The sequence below is a fragment of the Telmatherina bonti genome (assembly GCF_933228915.1).
Source record: "Telmatherina bonti genome assembly, chromosome: 12".
NCBI lineage: Eukaryota > Metazoa > Chordata > Actinopteri > Atheriniformes > Telmatherinidae > Telmatherina > Telmatherina bonti.
This window is the reverse complement of record NC_136610.1, coordinates 30,009,150-30,029,542: the sequence shown is the minus strand read 5'-3', so window position 1 is coordinate 30,029,542 and position 20,393 is coordinate 30,009,150. Positions and strand designations below refer to the sequence as shown.

Genomic DNA, 20,393 nt, shown 5'->3' with positions numbered 1-20,393 from the left:
TAGCCTATATAGCTCCAAAAAGAAACCCAACCTGAGCTGTAAAAATGGATTTTACAAGCTATAAAAGTGCACATTTATTCTTTAAATGTGCTTTTGCTGGGGCCTAAGCAAAGCAAGCACATCACGGTTCAAACGCTTGCCACTCTGTGTGTCTGTAAGTAAAAACATCATTCTTCCTTCATGCACATGATGTTCACACTGATTCAAACTGTCAGTTCAGAAGTATACTCAGTTTGTTGCTGCTTCAAGCTGACACATTCAGTTCAGTGAAAAAAGACTCCACACAAACAAGCACAAAAGGTTAACAGTTCAACACACAGCAATTTGAGCTAAGGCTGTCATAAAGTAATTATTTTGTGACTTTTGGAGTTTTATCGTGTGCTTTTGAAAGAAAAAAAAACACTTTAAATCAGACTGGATTGAAGGAAAAGCTACAGATTTCTTCAGATGTTTGTGTCAGTTTGATAAGACACCCTGTTTGATCACATTATTGTGCTTAAGATGTGTTCGTTAATGTACTAAACACCAGTGTCGCTCTTTAGTTATTATGTAGACAGAGGTCATTGGGAAATGTTTGCAAGCACATTTTACTAATTTCAGTTTTTGGCTTGAGGACAAAAGTCTAATATCCAGCCTGCATTTAAAAAAAATAAGACTTTAGCTCTCAGATGCTTGATCATGTTTGTCAACTAGTTTCTCTGAGTCATTTGTTGCTTGGTCTTAAGCACTTATTGAGTTAATTTGCATTTCATTGAAAGTAGAATCACTGCGACTACATTAACTTAAAACAATCATCTGAGATTTGAGCTGAAGAGAGACTTCGCATTTGTGTTCGGATCTGTCAAATAACAGCAGATTCCCACTGCTTGCCATACTAATGAGCACAGAAGATTATCCGCAACAGTTCACTGAAGCAACAGAGAAATGCAAAATAGTATTTTATTTATTTATTTATTTTTTGGCAAACACAAAGAGCGCTCCTCGGAGCCGGCATGTGAAGCTGAAAATACACAGTACGGTTAATTTGCACAGAGTCTCAGCTGGTCAAACCTCTTCATTCTCCTTACTGAGATCCTGTCATGCTACTCAGGCTTGCAGTTACACCCATCTGAAAAAGCTAATTTTTCTCTCTATGTGGAGGAAGGAATCATGCCCACATTTTCACCATAAAAAGAAAGATGTTTTCAAGAATGCTTTTCAGATTGGATTTGATTTGTTTGTTTGTTTAATAAAGGAATGTAACTGCAACACTAAAAAACACAGCATGGTCACATTGTGTTTTTCTACATTTACATAATTTGTCTTAATTAGCTTTCCACATTCTATCAATGCATCTGCTCAGATTACTTTTGCACATGTTAAAGATCCCAAGAAAAGGTTATTTAATTCTGAATTTAATATAAAACAAATGACAATAACTGATCAATGAATTACTAAAATGACATAAAAAGTAAATAAAACATCTCAAACCAGTAAAATCTGATGAAAGATGTTCGTGATCATGCTGATTTCAGTTATACTACAACAGCCTTCACAACACAGTCATGTTTGTATTTACAAACGTTTAAAAACAAGAAATTTAACACATTGATAAACCAATGAAACCTAAATTCAGTGATAACATTTATAATCAGAGCTCATCAACACACACCTGCAAGGCAAGCTGAGCAGCTGCAAGTTCATACCAGATCCATCATCAGTCAGACTTTAAATAGGTGCATTGATATTTACTGTGAAAGATCAATTGCACATTACCTGTAAGTGTCTCCATCAAACACATGACGGCGCCATTTCCATGCACATGCCAGATTCCTCTCTTTGAGAAATGTTGGACACAAATGGCTAAAGTTGCAAACAGTTCAATCACTCAGAAGTAACAGCATTTTCCCTTCACGATCCTCCACAGCTCGTAGTCCAGTCGGATCGTACCAGTTGGTGCCTAAAAAAGAGAGTGGAAGTGCATTATGGCGCGCAGAGTTTGGTTTTAATAGCTGAAAAATATTCATGTGACAGAATCAAACTGTGCAGAGACAGAACCGTGTAAAAAGAAGAGGAAGAAGAAGAAGAAAAAGTGACAGCATTTATATATGTAGCTATGCCTTTTCTTTTTTTTTTTTTTCTTGGTCAACACGAGCCTCTCCTTCGTCCTGGGAATGAGCCTCATAGCCTCGCATTTCCATTACGCACAGGAGAGCGCACACATGCCCCGTGGACGCGCTCTCCTGTCAGAATGGAGCGGCGCCTGGAAGCAGGCTCCATGACTGACCAGGACCTTACAGATGATCAGTTTGAATGATGAGCCTTTATTGTCCTCAACGCCTAAGAAGTGAACATTTTCCTTTATGCTACGGCGCATCAGTGTCCGGTCATGTCATGGCTCGCGTCATCCCGCTGCTCCACGGAGCGGCACGGAGGAGTGTGGATTCATGCCCCAAGAAGTTCAAGACTCCCTCCTAGTTACTCATTTTGAATCCCTGGTCTGTCCTTTCTCTTTTTCCCCCCTGTCTTTTAACTGAACATCGGTGTACCTATTGCCATGATGGCCGCTGCATCCTGAGGGGAGATGGACTTGGAGGTGAGGGATGCGAACGCCTCGAACTGTTCGCGGAATGAGAGCGGCTGCGAGCTGAGCGCTTCATCCGCCGGAGTGTCCACTGCGCTGGCCAGCGTGCTGATCTTCACCATAGTGGTGGACATCCTGGGCAATGTGCTCGTCATTCTGTCCGTGTACAGGAACAAAAAACTCAGGAATGCAGGTGAGACACAAAGATAAGAAGAGGAGTTGATTTCGACTTTAATTTGGTGTCAAGAAAATGATGGAATTGTTTTAGGGAAGGTACACCTCTTGGGGTCAAACACAAACTAGTTCTTTAATCTGATTTTAAAAAGAGATATCGAAATAATTGGCTTATTATTTCAGAAAAACATGTCCAACAGCTGACTTTACTCCTAAAAAAAATAAGGAAAAAAGAAATACGCTCTCTGTTTTTGCTCTCTGTCCCACTGTATGTGGGATCCAACCTGCTTTACTCGCTTCATTCACAACTAAATGATGTAACATGTAGCCTGTGACCCCTTTGCTTCACAGGCAGGCTGCTATCTGAATTGAGCCTCAGTCTCAGTGTGATGGAGTTTCCACAGCCTTGCATGCCTGCCTTCATAGCTCTCTATAAATAATAACACCCTCTTCGCTCAATCTGGCTTTACCCTTGGTGTCTCCATCCCAGATAAATCACACCACCTCTTTATATCATGACCTGAAGCATCCCACGAGCAGCCAAGGTGAGGGGTGCTCTGATATAGCTCCCATGTGTCTTTGTACAGGTTTTATATCAATCACAACCTCGCATTTTCCTTCATCATACTGGCAATAATGTGGCAAAAGTTAGGAGATCTTATCTAGTCAAACTTATTCTCTTTTCATTTTTTTTGCCCAATTTAAAAAATTTGTTTCTGCTTTTTCTTGCTGTGAATGGATCCATAAATAGCTACACTGAAATAGACGGTAGCTCTTATGTGTCATGGTTTATCAAGGTGATTCTTACTTTATCTAGAGAACAACAGCTCTGCTTCAGTCTGGATCCTTTTTTTCCACCCAGTATAATCAGTTTTCAGCCCACTCTGAGAACATACAGTCATGTATATACATATATGTATGTTTATATAAATATGTGTGTGTATAAATACAAACATATATACACACATACATATGTTCGACTTTATGTTCCCTTTTGATATATATATATATATATATATATATATATATATATATATATATATATATATATATATATATATATATATATATATACATATATAACTAATTTAAAGCTGAAACATTTTATATTTGTTGTTAACAACTGTTTATCATTTTTACAACAACAAAAGAGCTATAAAGCTATTAAACATCACAGTTAAAAATGAATATTGGTATGCTGCATCAGTCTTGAACTGCAGATGCATGAAATTGTGAATCTGATCCCTCATGTCCTCCTGGACACATTTTTTCTCAACCTTTTTGTGCACTTGGTGATCATTTTGGCTGTGTTGCAGCTAGCAGCATTGATTCAACTTTCTTTTTGGACATATTTCTGACATCCTGCATCTTTTCCTATCATGTTACATTTGATCATTATAATTGCCTTCTGGTAACCTTCATAGCCAAAAGAGAGCATGATGGAAGTTGTTTATTAAATAATTAATGGAAAAAAAACCCTTTCTCATGCTTTTATAGCATTTTTTGTGCAGGGGCTCTTTTAGCCATGAAGGTCACCAGAAGGTACTAAATTTGAGCAGGGCACAATGGTTATTGGGTTTAAAGGTGTAAACCAGGCTTCGACCGCCATGTGTGGCCAGAACAGCATCAATTCCACCTTTTTTATGGTTGCATAAATTCTTTAGAGCTCCGCTGGAGGGGACTGAACAATATTCTTTTTGGAGATATATTTTTGGTACTAGAAAGCTGTCTTCAACACTTAGTTCAAAAACTTCAATTTATGTTGCAATCTAAGAACTAAAGATGCTTTAGTGCATACTTAACATGATTTTAGGATTCATAAAGCCTTTGTGTGACCTTCTCTCATCCTATTGATGGGAACATTCTGGTAAAGACTCCCCTCCCATCAGGGCAGAAGTGGTCAACATGCTATAGAATAGAAATGATCACAGAGGACAGCTTTGTATTGCTTTGCAGTGACCCTTCACTCTGAGCGGATAAATGGATCCAGACCATGCCAGTGTGGTGTCACCAGTATCTGTACAGCCACCAGATCTTGTCACTGCTGGGTTCATGGATTCAGGTTTGTCCTTTGCCCCCTCTGCTAAACAATTATACGTGTTTATCTCTGTGCATAAAAGTAGAGATAAAAAGAGATGCATTGTCTTTACAGTGTTTCCATCTAGAGGAAAACATATGCAAAACCAGTTAATGTACAGTCACAAAATAGTCTGTTTTTGTTTTCTGTTTTGCATAAGAAGTCTTTGTAAACCACGCACATCCTGTTCTTTAATTACAACAGATTTACGAGCGTGTTTCACATTAATTCTACCAAATCTTGTGATTGAATTTAAAAAAAAAAAAAAAAAAAAAAGAACAGAGCACAGAGATATGTTTACAGAAATGTCTCACAGGCAGATCTGAGAGCGACAACAACTATGTATTTGATGTTGTACAGCTTTGAACTTGAAGGTCCTGCAGGACGAGCTGCATGCACTGTGGCCATTAGAGCCTGTAAAGTCAGGGAAGCCATCTGCTCAGACGATAGCCTAAAACTCAGTGATCACAACATAATGCATTGCTAATGAGAACATGTGAATGAGGCTGTTGGATTAGGTCAACGAGTGCTTGGAATAACGAGCTTTTAATTACAATTTCAAATACCTTACATAACGCATTTAATGTGCTCAACCAGGGACATTTTGGCAAAAGGTTTAGGCTCTCCGAAGAATACTTTGATTTTATGCTTTGCAGAAGAGACACAGTTGGCTTGTCGCAAACAATAGGGCAAGAGTCAGCGGCCTCATGATGGCGGATTGTGGGCCCTGTGGTTGATGCAGATCTCCCTTTTCTCTGGGTCTAAATGAACTGACTGACAGGTCCAGTCACACAGGAATCCTCCCCAGTGTGGTGGTGGTCCATTGCTTAGCTTGTATACAGTAACCTGAAACTCCAGCAGAGGCTTAGAGACTATCCTGCCATCTTTTTTTTTTCTTTTTTTTACAAGTGTGTCCTTAAGTGACTGAAATTTTACTGCTGTTGGCTGATCAACAATCTCCTCTCTGTTCTTAACAAGTTATTTATAGCTTTGGCTCACTTTGTATGAATGTTTAATTGTACAGAGTTTCCAAACGGAAAGTGAGAAACCAGTGGAAGAGCTCTGAACAGCCATCTACCGCAAAAAATCCATTTATATGATAGATGACTGCTTTGTGAGGTGCATTATAATGCAACAAGATTCCATTTTTGCAGCATATAAAAAGTACAAATTATGATTCACAGCATGTTAAAACCTTACTCGTCGTATTTTATTTTATCTTTTTTTTTTTTTTTTTTTTACTTTATTTTGGAGAGTAGAAATGCTTAAAACATCATATCTCCTCTGTCTATTCCATATTTTTCAGACTGCTGGTTTTTCTTCACACAACAGCAGGACCTTTCCGCTCAGCTTCACCTCAATACACACGCTTTACACGCTGCTGCTTCTGCGCATCCCTGCACTATCCACAACAAACACATGTGTGCACATGCGTGCTTTTGGTAGGTGCTGGTACCTCGTTTTATCTAAATGATGTCAGTGCTCACAGAAAATACTGGTACCTCACTGTGCATTGTCCCAGCTGTTAAATATCTTTCAAGTGTGCGAATTTTACAGAAGCTACAGTCCTCACTTCAGTGTGCAGAGCATGACACTGCAGGACTGCCAATAGGATGTTAATACTGGAGTTTCCCACTGGGGTTAACCATACTAAAAATACACTCACAAAATGAAAAAAAAAAAAGAGAAAAGGATGAAGGGAGCAGATGGAAAAGAAAAACAGAAGCATGAGCCAGCATGCCTATGTGTGTGTGTGTGTGTAGCACTGTGTTCAGAGCTGTAGGTCATGTATATCATTAAAGAAAGATTTCAGTTTTGCTAATCATGCATTACACCCTTCCTGGCCCCTTCACAGTTATGAATACATCCCCTCTGACCCCTTCTGAAAAAAACACAAAACACAAAAACAAAAAGAAAGGAAAAAAAATCCAAAGGGAGGGTTAATTGAGTGAGTGGACTTTGTGAGTCAGACCAGCAGACGATTTAAATTGACAGCGCAGATCCATGGGGAATATCACTTAGCACACTACATTAAACATGTCTCTCTTTTTTTTCCTGAAAACAAAATTATAGATGTCATTTTTTGATGTGCTGCGATGGACTGGCGAGCTGTCCAGGGTGTACCCTGCCTGTCGCCCAAAGCCAGCTGGGATAGGCTCCAGCTTCCCCGCGACCCTGAATTGGATTAAGCGGTTCAGAAAATGAATGAATGAATTTTTTGATGTGGTAACAAGGAGCATTACGTGGATATTACTATATTAGGAATATCTGACTCGATCACACTTGGAGAGCTAGTCTCATTTTTTTTTTTACGTTGCAGCTAATCTCTGAAATGTGGAAGAGGTTCCTCACTTGAAACGAGCATGCTTCACATTCATCCTCTTCCATCTCTGCGGTTTTCCTCAACAGTGTCCTGATGTTCAGATTCCTCTCAGGGGCCAGTGAGTCTTACTTTCTCAGACACATGGACCTGATTGGTGGACAGCTTGTGATGATGACGATGATGTTTTTTGGCCGAGCTCATAGTGGGCTGTATGACCAAAAGGCAGCTCACGTCAGTTTAATGTTAAACTTCGCTAAATTCTCTGGCCCCTTGCACACAAGTTCATGCAGTCATCACTACAAATTCATCAGCGTTAATGCCCTTGCTGAAAGGTTATTCTTGCTTATTTATCATAACTTGACCAACAGGAATGTAATCTTATTTGAAATATCCTCATGTAGCAATAAACAGAGCGCGTGCTACAGACATTCAGCCGGATTTAAGCGATGACAGAACTCCCACACTTTTTTTAGAAAAAAAAAAAAAATCCCCATTTCCTTCAAAAGTGCTTAAATATAGACGAGTGAATGAAAGCGTAGTACAGTGTGTCACGGTTCCAGTAAGGAGCGGTGAGAGTGATGGGACACAGACGGTGGGTGGGATACAGGAACAGAAACCCCTGAGGTGCATGTGTGCATGCAGTCATGGAAACTGCGATATTTAAAAGCGACAGGATTTTGTTTTGGTTTTAGTTTGCATTCAGTGTCAGTGTGTTTTAATCTTCTATGTTGCTCCTTTTTTTTTTTTTTGCTGTTCTGCTGGTCATGACTGCACATAAGCTGTGTACACATCCTGCTTAAAAAGACATATTCAGCTTTGTGTTACGGAAGTGAGGCTGTGGGACAGTTTTTGTCACATATGTGCTGCAGTCTGGTGCGCAGGAGTGTCCCTGTGTGTGTGTGTGTGTGTGTGTGTGGGGGGGGGGGGGGGGGGGGGGGGGGCGGGGGGCGGGGGGCGGGGGGCACAGTGTTTCATTCACCAAAAAGGGAAAATACACAAGGGAGGGGGTGATCGCTGGGTGGCTGCTGGGCTCTCAGGAGACACGTAAAACAGGGATTCGTTGAACAACATTTCACTCAGCTGACAGTTTTGTGCGGGTGCAGCTTGCTGTAAAATCAAATAATTACAGAGCAGTGCCAGAGAAGTTAAAGGCTCCATGTCAGCTGTGCCCGCTGGCCTGTAACGGATCAGCGTTCAGGTTTAGCCGCGTTCAACTCAAACTCGATAATTATAGCTCCATAAGAGGTCAGGTGGCACAACTCTTTGTTTGTGTGCAGGTGATGGAACATCTTTCTATTTTATGCTTGAAAAACAATGTTTTTTTCAGCACTTGGCATGATGATGAGACCGTTTTGGCCAAGTTGGTTAATTACACACAGGGAGGTAATGGTTTGTCCACTGTTTTAATAATGGATGCCAACAAAACAAAGGCTGTCCTCTGGCTGCATCGCAGCAATCCTCTCAGCGGTGTTTTAGCACTTACCTCATCCTCTGGACCCAATGTGTGACAGAGGGTTCAGTCAGATAGAACTTGCAAAGCCGGAGCATGCCCCGTCCGGCCAGCGCAAATGATAGCACTGAGCCGCATGATGTCAACCAGGAATCAAACCTCTGCACAATGACAAATGCACACAGTGAGTGCTGGGAGCGTCACAAATGCAATCTGACAGATTTGCCCACTGAGCTGACTCGGGGATGAAGAACAAATGCTGTTTATTTTTATCTCAGCAGGCTTGAGAGATGCCTCGTGCTGTTTTAGAGAGTTGTAAATTGACTGTCGCTGACTGCACAGGTTGGTGGGAAAATCTGAAATCCATAATAAATATAATAATAAAAAGCAACAACAACTTAAAACCTCTGTCAGTTTGAAGGGTAAGAATAAAACAGTATTTACAAGGCTGGATTTTTTTTTTAAAAGAAATAGGTTAGCTGTTAAATAAATAGCAAAACAAGTAAGGAAATTTCTGTTTGGTTGTTTTTTTTCTCCCCCTTAAAAACACTGATTGGTGTTTTCTTATACATATGGAAAGACTGCTTAGCTATCTTTGAAACAAGGAAACTTGTAAAGATCGTGTTTCTGTGCAATGAGCAACACAGAATATGTGTCCAAAAAAATGTACTGAAATCCCCTGCAATGTTACCCTGGTGATTCAGGGCGAAGTGTGTATAGTCATAGAAGAGTGACTGGCACCTGATTGGCTGAATGATAGACAGACATATTGGAATGAGCTTATGGAGCCAGTGTTGAAACACCATTTCCACCCTCCAGTGTGACAGTGCTCTCCTTCACTAACCCAGGATCATCACAGAGTACCTCCAGAATTTGGGAGTGAAGAGGATTGACTGTTCAGCTCTGAGTCCAGACCTTAACCCAACAGATCACCTGTGGGACCTGCTTGGGGATGCTGGTTTTTCAAGAGCTGTGATACCTTATCAGGGGTCCATATACGACACAATGGGCCCTTAAGGCTTTCTACAGAGCACGTGTTATTGTTAAAATTGAAGCCATGTTCAGACACAGGGTTTCTATTCTATTCTATTCTATTCTATTCTATTCTATTCAAGTTGAGATGAACGAGATCTCGTATGCAGTTGGCTGAAATGAGTTTCCTCTGCAGGGTGGCCGAGCTCTCCCTTAGAGATAGGGTGAGGAGCTCGGTCATACAGGAGGGGCTCAGAGTAGAGCCACTGCTCCTTCGCATCGAGAGGAACCAGTGGAGGTGGCTCGGGCATCTGGTTAGGATGCCTCCTGGACGCCTCCCTGGTGAGGTGTTTGGAGCACGTCTCTACAGGAGGAGACCCCGGGGAAGACCCAGGACACGCTGGCCTGGGAACGCCTCGGGATCCTCCCCGCAGAGTTGACAAATGTGGCTGGGGAGAGGGAAGTCTGGGTTTCCCTGCTTAGGATGCTGCTCCCGCGACCCAAACCCGGATAGGTGGCGGAGAATGGATGGATGGATAGTTGAGATGAGTTGAAGTGCATTCGCCTGAGAAACGCTGCAGCATAGATGATTCATCACTATGCTGCAGCATAAATAAAATGAATAATTGTTATCCTTTAAAAAGTATGGCTATAATTAACTTCTGTTTAATTGAAGCAAATGGCGGGACATGACAAGACCAAGGGCATAAAACCAACCTTGGTTTTGGCATGGAGTGAGGCAGGGGGTCCACGGCTTTTTGGTAGTATCTTGTTTTATCATACTGCTTGGGAAAGTGCAGTCATTTATCCCACCAAACAACTCAAAGTGACTGAATATCAACAGGAGAATACTGCAGGATTTTGGCTCGGCTTAACAAGCTGTAGGCTGCTTAGTTGTAAAGGTGACTAATTCCTAACAAAATGCAAATACAACACCAGTATAATACAACACTATTATACCACCAAACTGATTTACAAGCCAAATGGAAAAAAACTAGCAATGATAACCACCAGCTGGTGTTGTCACAGAAGAGAAATAATTCTTTCTTTAAGTTTTGCAGAAGTGTTTTCCCTACTTGCAGGATCTGGATCGATTGTTAACTGTTTCCCAGTGGAACCAGAGCTTTTCTGCTGATAAAATTCCAGCTTTGGACATGACTGATTTGGAGTCATGGTTTAAGTCATATCAGATCAGTATGAAGGGGAGTCAACCCAGAATCTGAAAAAGATTAATTAAAAAAAAACATTTAAAGTTGCAGAAAAGTAAAAAAAAAAAACCCCAAAACAAACCATAAGAATGTTAAACACTTTATCTTTATGGACAACATTTTAATTTTATGGTGAGTCTTACTTTGAATGAAATTAGTTACAGTTTGTAGCCTCTGTTTCCTGGTCTTACTTGACTCAAGTCAGATCAACTCCTCTTCATTTATGGAACACTTTAAAACAATCCAGATTGGCCAAAGTGTTGCACATAACCACATAAAATAATTAAAACACAGGATAATTTAAAATACGTGGAATAAGTTCATTAAAAAACAAAATATAAAACAGAAAACAATCAAATAAGCGGCCTCTCAAACTGATTTACAAGCCAAATGGAAAAAAACTAGCAATGATAACCACCAGCTGGTGTTGTCACAGAAGAGAAATAATTCTTTCTTTAAGTTTTGCAGAAGTGTTTTCCCTACTTGCAGGATCTGGATCGATTGTTAACTGTTTCCCAGTGGAACCAGAGCTTTTCTGCTGATAAAATTCCAGCTTTGGACATGACTGATTTGGAGTCATGGTTTAAGTCATATCAGATCAGTATGAAGGGGAGTCAACCCAGAATCTGAAAAAGATTAATTAAAAAAAAACATTTAAAGTTGCAGAAAAGTTAAAAAAAAAAAAACCAAAACAAACCATAAGAATGTTAAACACTTTATCTTTATGGACAACATTTTAATTTTATGGTGAGTCTTACTTTGAATGAAATTAGTTACAGAAAATTAAGCCTGTATTTCACAACATGTACTCAAAGTTATCAGAAGTTCATTGTTATTTCGGAGAAAACCAAACCAGCATTGCTTTAAGTTTATGTTCTGTATCTCGTAGTTTGATGCAACATTAAGATTTGATTTATTGTTTTATTCCTTCCCTGCAGGAACAGCTGCTCTGTAACAATGTTAGATGTCATTTTCTATGATTCATGTCTTCTGAGGAGCTCCAGTGTCACACCAGCCTCAGCTCTGATCTCAAGAGGACAGGAACTTGGTTGGAAGTAATTTGACACTAAATTCACTCATGTCCTCCTTTTTATGGACTTAAGTTGTTTTCAATGTGTGTGACCAGCTGATCCCGGGGGGCAAAAGAAGCTCTGAAATGGGAACAGGCTGATTTCTATTGTGAGGAACCTTTTATAAGGAAAAAGAAAAGCTATCTTTACTTGTAATCGCCTTGACTAAATGTGCTTCTGAGTTTTACGAGCGGAAACAAGCATTTGCCATATAGTACTAAGCTTTCAGAAGCCTTTGTTCACCATTTTATGACCCGTCTTCTGGTGACTTCTTCCAGCACGATAAAGATCTTTTCTAAGATTTCATTAAAATAGTTTCCATTGCAAATAAAAACTAGCCTTTTAAGTAGTTTGTTACAGCTATACTGTCTATTTTCAATCTATATAAACAGATGGACCTCTTTATCAGGTATAATTTGTTTGTACCAAGTTGGAATAGATTCGACTAGGTATTGGAAACAGTCCTCTGAGACTTTGGTTCATATAGATATTTTGCATTATTCTAAAAAGAGATCACTGATGTTGTAATGACATCAACATGGTCGGCAACAACACTCAGGTGGACTTTGCCATTCAGGGATGCTCAGTTGATTCTAAGAGACACAAAGTGTGGTCTGAACAAATTTCCCACACCATTACAACACCAGCGGCAGTCTGAACTATTGACGCAAGGCAGGATGTTTTCATCCTGTTGTTTACTCCAAGTTCTGACCCTAAATGTGGCAGCTGAAACTGAGACTCATCAGAGCAATGTTTTGTCGGTCCTATATTGGCAGTTTTGATAAGTCTGTAACTTGTAGCCTCTGTTTCCTGGTCTTACTTGACTCAAGTCAGATCAACTCCTCTTCATTTATGGAACACTTTAAAACAATCCAGATTGGCCAAAGTGTTGCACATAACCACATAAAATAATTAAAACACAGGATAATTTAAAATACGTGGAATAAGTTCATTAAAAAACAAAATATAAAACAGAAAACAATCAAATAAGCGGCCTCTCAAACTGATTTACAAGCCAAATGGAAAAAAATGTATTTTAAGAGACGATTTAAAAGCTGGAAATGAGTTTGTCTGCCTGTTGTGCAAAGGCAGCTCATTAAGATCAACAACTGAAAAGCGTGATCGCCTCTCGACTTCTTTGTCTTTCTGACAGTAAACAACAGTTGAAGAGAACAGGCAGGAACGTAGGGATGGAGCAAGTCAGACTGATAGGGGGGTGCAAGGCCATGAAGACATTAAAAAACATAAAGAAGAATTTTAAAATCAACTCCAAAACAAACCGGAAGCCAATGAAATGAAGATAAAACTGGAGTGATGTGTTCTCGTTTTTTAGTACCGGTGAAGAGTCAAGCAGCAGCGTTTTGAACCGGCTGAAGTCGAGTGAGTAACAACTGGCTGAGACCAACATAAAGTGCATCACAGTAGTCTACATGAGTTGTAATAACAGCATAAATTAAAATCTCAAAGTGATGCAAAGAAAGAAGAGGTTTAACTTTCGCTAATTGTCTCAGATGAAAGAAGACGGATCTCGCGACTGAAGTGACCTGTGCATCAAAATTAGGGTCACTGTCAATTCTCACACCCAGTGTCAGTTAGCCGTCAGTCATATGATTAATATGAAGAGGCATGAGACTGCTTTATAATCCAACAATGAGTATGACTCTTTATTTCGATGTACTTTCCAACCAATTTCACATTCCACACAGATACAGCAGGCTTTTATACTCTCTTGCTGTCAATCTTAAGAGATCAGCCCATTAAAGTGGGGCTACAATTACCAACCACAAAATACTAACACCTATTTAAAAGCATTAAACACAACAAAGCATAAATATTTACATATAAACATCTCTTTTTATATATACCCATCAGTCAGTGACGATCAAACCTTGTTACATACATAAAATTAATTAATCTTTAAACTACATCCCCCCCCTCTTTTAGCTCCTGCGCTCATCCAAGACCACAAGAGGTAAGTAGTAACTTTAGTTGTTAAGAAAATAAAACAAATGTATAGGAAGTTTTCTAATCAAGCAATGGTACCTAAAACTTTCTTCACAGAGGAAGGATGGCCAGTCCCCCTCCACAAATACCTATCAATATTTGATTTTAAACATTTTCAATAAACAATTGATCAGTGTGCTTACTCAGTGTCATCACATACCTTTTGCATCAACTATAAAGCAGTACTTGGTGATGGAGTCACACATCTCCATCACACCCAGGTTTGTTGCTGTCTGCATCAGATATGGGCTTAAAGGAGTCGGATCAATAAGGGCTTCAGCGACATCTCTAGGTCAGAAAAACGTAATCTCTGTCTTTTTGTCATTTATATGCAAAAAAATGGATTGACATCCAAGTCATGATTTCAGCTATGCAGTGTAGTAGCTGGTTTGCAGAGTAAGCATTACCCATCTTCTTTATTGGCATGTAAATTTGGATGTTGACGGCATAAAAATGCAACGAGAGGCCATGTTTTCATAGAATAGAGCCAAGAGGAAGTAGATACAAAGAGAAAAGAAAAGGACCAAGCACAGAACCTTGCAGGTAATCCACATGTGAGAGGTGCTGCATGAGACTCAGAAACACTGAAACTTGACAAGAGTGGCACCCATGGTGCTGTCTTTGGCTGGCTTAGAACACCTGCTAACACCTGCACGTGTTATTCTTTCAGAGGTGGCTTCCACTCAGTCTGCCCCTTCTCCTCTGCAACTGATGCTCACAGTATTTTTCTTTTTTTAGACCCTTCTCTATAAACTCTCCCAGTGGATCAGCAGTTTCTGAACTACCAGCCTGTCTGTCTTTATGGCCACCAACAACTGTGTCACATCCAAGTTACACAAGTCCCCATCCTTCCTCATTCCGATGCTCGCTTTATAATTCAAATTCACCATGTCTACATGGCTAAATGCACTGAGTCACTGCCATGTCTGGCTGATTAGCTATCTGTGATAATAAGTGACTGAACCGGTGCACGATGACAAGTGTATACATCATGGTCCAAATCAGGGATCACCAGCTCCAGACCTTGCACCAGTGTCTTATAGGCTTTAGAGTTTTCCCTTTTGCAACACATCTGATTAAAATAAGAGGGTTTTCCAACATCTTGCTGACAAGTTCTGCACTCTTAAGTTTCTTACACCTTGCACTGGGTTTGTAGTGGTTCAGCTTTACGCCTTCAGTGTATAGAATAAAAACATAGAAGTATTGAATTTTAATTTATAATGGTGCTCACTGGAAAATTAAAACTCCATAATGGGTATGACAATTTAGACATCACAGCCAATGTTTAAGATGTTTCACGAGAAACAAATGTTAACCACCTGAAGGAGTTTAAAACAGACATCACTGTTATGTTTTCTATTGTCTGAAACTGATATTAAAACTTGGAGGTGAACTCTAAACACAAGAGCTTTCACTGGAAAAAATGCATACAATGCCTCACTGGTAATGTGTTTCACTCTGCAGAAAATAACTTTACTTCAGACTTGTATAAGCATCTGCAGGCTGAGTTTAGCTTCACTACACAGCAACAGGTAGCTTTCAACTCTCCTGAGGCCGCCGATCCGAGAGAAACTGATAAATTTGTTCAAAGATTCAACCAGCAACCTTATAGTTGCTGTCTTCCTGTAAGATCAGTAATGAAATCCTAAATATTAGTTCATCTACTAACAATGAGCCCAAAATAAAGTAATGTAAAAGCAGGATTACATGTCTTTGCTGTTTTTTCATTATGAAATACATTAAAATTGAGGTGAAACCAGCAAAGGCAATTGCTGTTTGAATTTATAATTAAACTTCCTCTTATTTTAGGGTCTGCAGTGACCAGAGTTTTAAAGTTTTAAATGCATAAAAGAACCATATATATTTTATTGCATCAAGTCGTTTTTTAAACTTTGTCAGGAAACTGTCTTCAAAATAAAGAAAAAAACTTTTTCTGTAAATTCTTACCTTTGTACTGTTAATGTTAGCTTTGTCCCAGCTGTAAAAATGAGATTATGAAGCAATAATTAGAGTGAAAACTGAAAGCAGAAATGTTTCATCCAAAATTTTGACACCCTGCTCCTCTCCCAATCATATGAGCGTTACAGGATTCACATTTTGCATTGTTTTCCGGTATACCTGCACAAATATAAATGCACATCTCCAATTTGTAGCATGCAAAAATGAGAAGAACCATTTCAACAAGCCAAGTTCAGGATAATATTTTTGATTAAAATAAGCAACGTAGCCAGATGAGCAGGAGACAATGTGGAGAATCATCCAGAAGACACATCTGATGAGTTCGATGAGGAAGTCACTAGTAGTGAAGCTGCTACTGCTGAAAGATCCAAGTTCAAAGATGGTAAAATCTGTTGGAGGTCAGTACCTCCTGATGCAGATTGCAAGGCAGCTGCAACAAATACCATCAAAATGACTCCTGGAATCACAAGGGTTGCCTTGACAAGTGTCAGTGGCATCAAGAAATCTTCTGATTTTATGTTTTATGCCAAAGTACTAAAAAGCTTCATCACTGCTGTGACAAAGTTTAATGAAATTAAAGTGCTGAAAAATAAGTTTTTTTTTTTCTTGTATGTGAGTTAAAACTGGCCCATTAAGGCAAGGCAAGTTTATTTTTATTGCCCCTGTCATGTACAGATAATTCAAAGTGCTTTACAGGAAACATTAAAAGCATTACAGATGGTTTAAAAAAAAAAAAGCATAAAAAACAACACGAAGAGCAAAATCACAATAAAACCATAAATTATATTAAAATAATTCTAGATGAAATAAAAGTTACTGTACAGATGTCATACATAGACACATGAGAAAAGAACATTTTTAAACCTGGATTTAAAAGTGTCTACATTTGGTGCAAGTTAAATCTCCACTGGTAATTTGTTCCACTTGTTTGTAGCATAACAGCTAAATGCTGCTTCTCCATGTTTAGTCTGGACTCTGGTCTGGACTAGCTGAACTGAGTCTTTGGATCGAAGAGCTCTGCTTTGTTTATATTGTCTGAACATACCTCAGATGTATTCTGGGCCTAAACCGTTCTAGGATTTGTAAACACTCAGCAGGGTTTTAAAATCTAATAAACACCATTGATGTTACTAGATAATAATCCATCCTCCTATGTTTTTAACCTATTAGTTCAACTAAGGGTCACAGGAAGCTGGAATTTATGCAGCAATCATTAGACAGGAGGCAGGAGACACCCTAGACAGGCTGCCAGTCCATCGCAGGGCCTTTAGATAAACAATTTTTTTTAAAAAAGAAGAAAGAAAGAAAGCAAGAAAACAAGAGGTTTACTTAAGAAATGTGATCTAATACCCCTCAGTAAAAGTCTTTTAACACAGCAACCTTTTATTTATGTTTTTATATATTTATTTTATGATTCTCTTAAGGCTCATTTTATCATTATTTATTGAAAGGAAGTGATACACTAATGAAAATCTGTCCCAGAGGCCACAACAAAAACATTCAAACTGATATTTTTATGGATGATGAAGCCTAACAAGCCAACCAAGAGATAGGAGAAACATAGATGATAGTTGTTTTCAGTGTATTTTACAGCTGATTTAAGACATTTTTAATAGTTTATAAGTGTCTTAATGGTTTTGGGCCTTCTTATCTTTTGAATCCGCTTTACTTTATAAATGCTCATGGATCCTTTCGGAAGTTAAGACACATACCAATGGGAAGGCATCCTTTCAGTGTTGTCGTCCCTGCCTCTGGAACAGCCTGCCAGGGCTGCATAGAAAATTCATATTTATAAGAGCAGGTTCAAAACTTACCCTGTAAATTAGGCTTTCACTTAGTATTAATTGTCTAAGTTTATATAAGTCATTTATTTATTTTTAACCCAATTCCTTTTAGGGACATTTTAGTCTATTTTAATCTGAGTTATATTTAATAACTGATATTATTGGTTTTCTTCATTTCTCTTACGCAGCACTCTTGTTCCAAACACACCAGCAAATCTACAATGAAATGTCTGAAATAGAACAAAGTAAAAGTCCTACAACTCCCTGAATCCAGTCCTGAACCTGACTCAGCTATGTGGCCTTAAAAGACAATTTTCCGCTACCCTTAATGAACAAAAGCAAAGCTGTGGAGAAGAGTGGGACAAAGTTCCACAATAAATATGGTGAAAGCTTGATAACCTTAGCAAATGATTCAAGTCATTATTCAGTTAGTGACTCTACATGCTACTGAATGATGGGTTTAACTTTAATGTATGGTTTCTGCATTATGCATTACGTTTTATATAATGAATCAAGCTTGCAGTTATGCCATGTGTTGTTTGTCACTTCCATCAAGAACCAAATTATTTCTCCTTTTCTGGTCATTTCCTATGACTATATACCAGTTTTATGCCTTATCTGTGACCTTAACCTCTCATGTTGTTTTAGGAAACATCTTTGTGGTGAGCTTGTCTGTAGCAGACCTGGTGGTGGCGCTGTACCCCTACCCTCTGGTCCTCACAGCCATTTTCCACAATGACTGGACCATGGGTGATCTGCACTGTCAGGCCAGCGGCTTCATCATGGGCCTCAGCGTCATTGGCTCGATTTTCAACATCACGGCGATTGCCATCAACCGATACTGCTACATCTGCCACAGCCTCCACTACGATCGTCTGTACAGCCTAAGGAACACCTGCTGCTACCTGGGCCTCACTTGGCTGCTCACAGCTATTGCCACTGTACCCAACTTCTTCATTGGCTCTTTACAGTACGACCCCCGCATCTACTCCTGCACCTTCGCTCAGACAGTCAGCTCATACTACACCATCTCAGTGGTGATCATCCACTTTCTCATCCCCTTACTGGTCGTGTCCTACTGCTACATGAGGATATGGGTGTTAGTGATTCAAGTGAAACATCGGGTTAAACCCGAGCAAAGGACGAGACTGAAACCTAGCGACGTGAGGAACTTCCTGACTATGTTCATGGTGTTTGTGCTGTTTGCTGTGTGCTGGGCTCCACTGAACCTCATCGGCCTCGCTGTTGCTATAAACCCAGTGAAAGTTGCGCCCAACATACCTGAGTGGCTCTTTGTCACAAGCTACTTCATGGCATACTTCAACAGCTGCCTCAATGCCATCATATATGGACTACTAAACCAAAACTTCCGCAAGGAGTACAAAACAATCCTCCTCGCTGTTTGTGTTCCACGTTTGCTCCTTATGGAAACCTCCAGGTGCGCTACGGAGGGACTGAAGAGTAAGCCTTCACCGGCGATCACTAACAACAACATAGCAGAGATTAATGTATAAATCAAGGTTTAACTGGGCGAGTGGATGTGCCATGGTTCACCCAGTGCCTTCTCAACATGTGCATCATTTTCCTGTTTTGTTTGTTGTTGTGTTTTCTTTTTGTTTTTTTTTTTTGTTTTTTTATTGTGAGAAGGTGTGAATGTACAAGTCAGCAAAAATGAACACAGGGGGAGGAGGAGACTGGAGGTGTTATACTGACATACAAACAGAAAGCAGAGCAGGTAAGCAGATGATTGAGAAGAACTAAAAGAAAATGATGCAAATAATAAACGTCATACACAAATACAGTTGTTATGGTGGCAAACATAAAAAAAAGATATATAAATACATTTATCTTTAAAAAAAAATCAGAATTTTCCTGTTGTAAGGATAAAAAAATCACAAGGAGAGGACGGCCATCATATTCTTATTTTTAGCAAGTCTGACGTAGCTATTCAGATTTACATGGCACATAATGAGAGATTGACAAAGACTCCTTTGTTTCCCAGTAGGATGTACTGCATATGCAGTATCGTCTTCCCTCAGCTAAACCTTGGAATTTAGGACCTTGGGGACCCTTGCAAGATGCGCTGCCTCCAAATGGAACCCATGAGCTCATGATTGGGACATGTGAGGTCATGTGCATGAATTGCCGAGTCAAAGCTTACAGAAATACACTAATTATTAAGCCATAAATATGATGAGTGGAGGGGGGGAGTGTTCAAAGGCACAGTTAACACAACCCTATTTGAAGACACTGTTTCCTCACCAGTACTTAATGTTCCACTTGGACTGCCTCATCGCACTGCATTTATGAACAGGCCAGCTAAGTGTTTAACAATCAGGACAAAACAGGTCCAAAGATAACAAGCAACATTTGCATGAAGGATGGCAGACATCTGTGAAAAAAGGACTTTCTTTATGTATTTATTTCAGATACATGCACCCTGTATAGCCTACTTCTTTGGGTACATCCCTGCATGTGTGCATCATGTGCACGAGAATGACTCACTACCTATTTGCACAGATCGATTATGAGTATGTGAGCAGCATAGAGTGAAAATAAATGTATTTTCTATTGCAGCTGTGTGTGCTTGTAAATGTAGCATTTAATGAAGGAAAAGCCACAAGTTTTTCTTGGTTTTTATTCCGTGAATATAATCCTTTTAGATTCATGGTGAATCAGTTATCAATTGCTTAATGTTTCTTATCTGGATTAAGTTGCTTAGAGGATTCAATGTGCCAGTTCTGAAACAGATTTTAGTTTTTAGTCCAAGCTGTAGTGAAGTTTCAAAGTTGCATTTCATCCTCAGCAT

The 20,393-nt window shown here is 39.4% G+C and overlaps 2 protein-coding genes across 6 annotated transcripts in view; one reads left to right on the top strand and one right to left on the bottom strand.

Annotated features, from left to right (window-relative positions):
- Positions 1–2,563: 2,563 nt before the first annotated feature.
- On the top strand, positions 2,564–19,098 carry mtnr1c (melatonin receptor 1C; the record flags this gene model as incomplete). Its single annotated transcript, XM_079249775.1, has 2 exons — positions 2,564–2,756; positions 18,233–19,098. 2 exons carry the CDS (start codon positions 2,564–2,566, stop codon positions 19,096–19,098), a joined length of 1,059 nt encoding a protein of 352 aa, XP_079105901.1.
- LOC306763088 (gap junction alpha-3 protein-like) overlaps positions 2,581–20,393 on the bottom strand; it is a 50,437-nt gene continuing 32,624 nt past the window's right edge. For 4 of the 5 annotated variants that reach the window (XR_013771513.1, XR_013771514.1, XR_013771515.1 and 1 more), the window contains one exon: positions 2,581–2,719. The gene's annotated coding sequence lies outside the window, so the exon portion shown is untranslated. Of the gene's footprint in view, positions 2,720–15,788; positions 15,820–20,393 lie in introns of all 5 variants that reach the window. The other variant, XR_013771517.1, reaches the window with a different exon arrangement.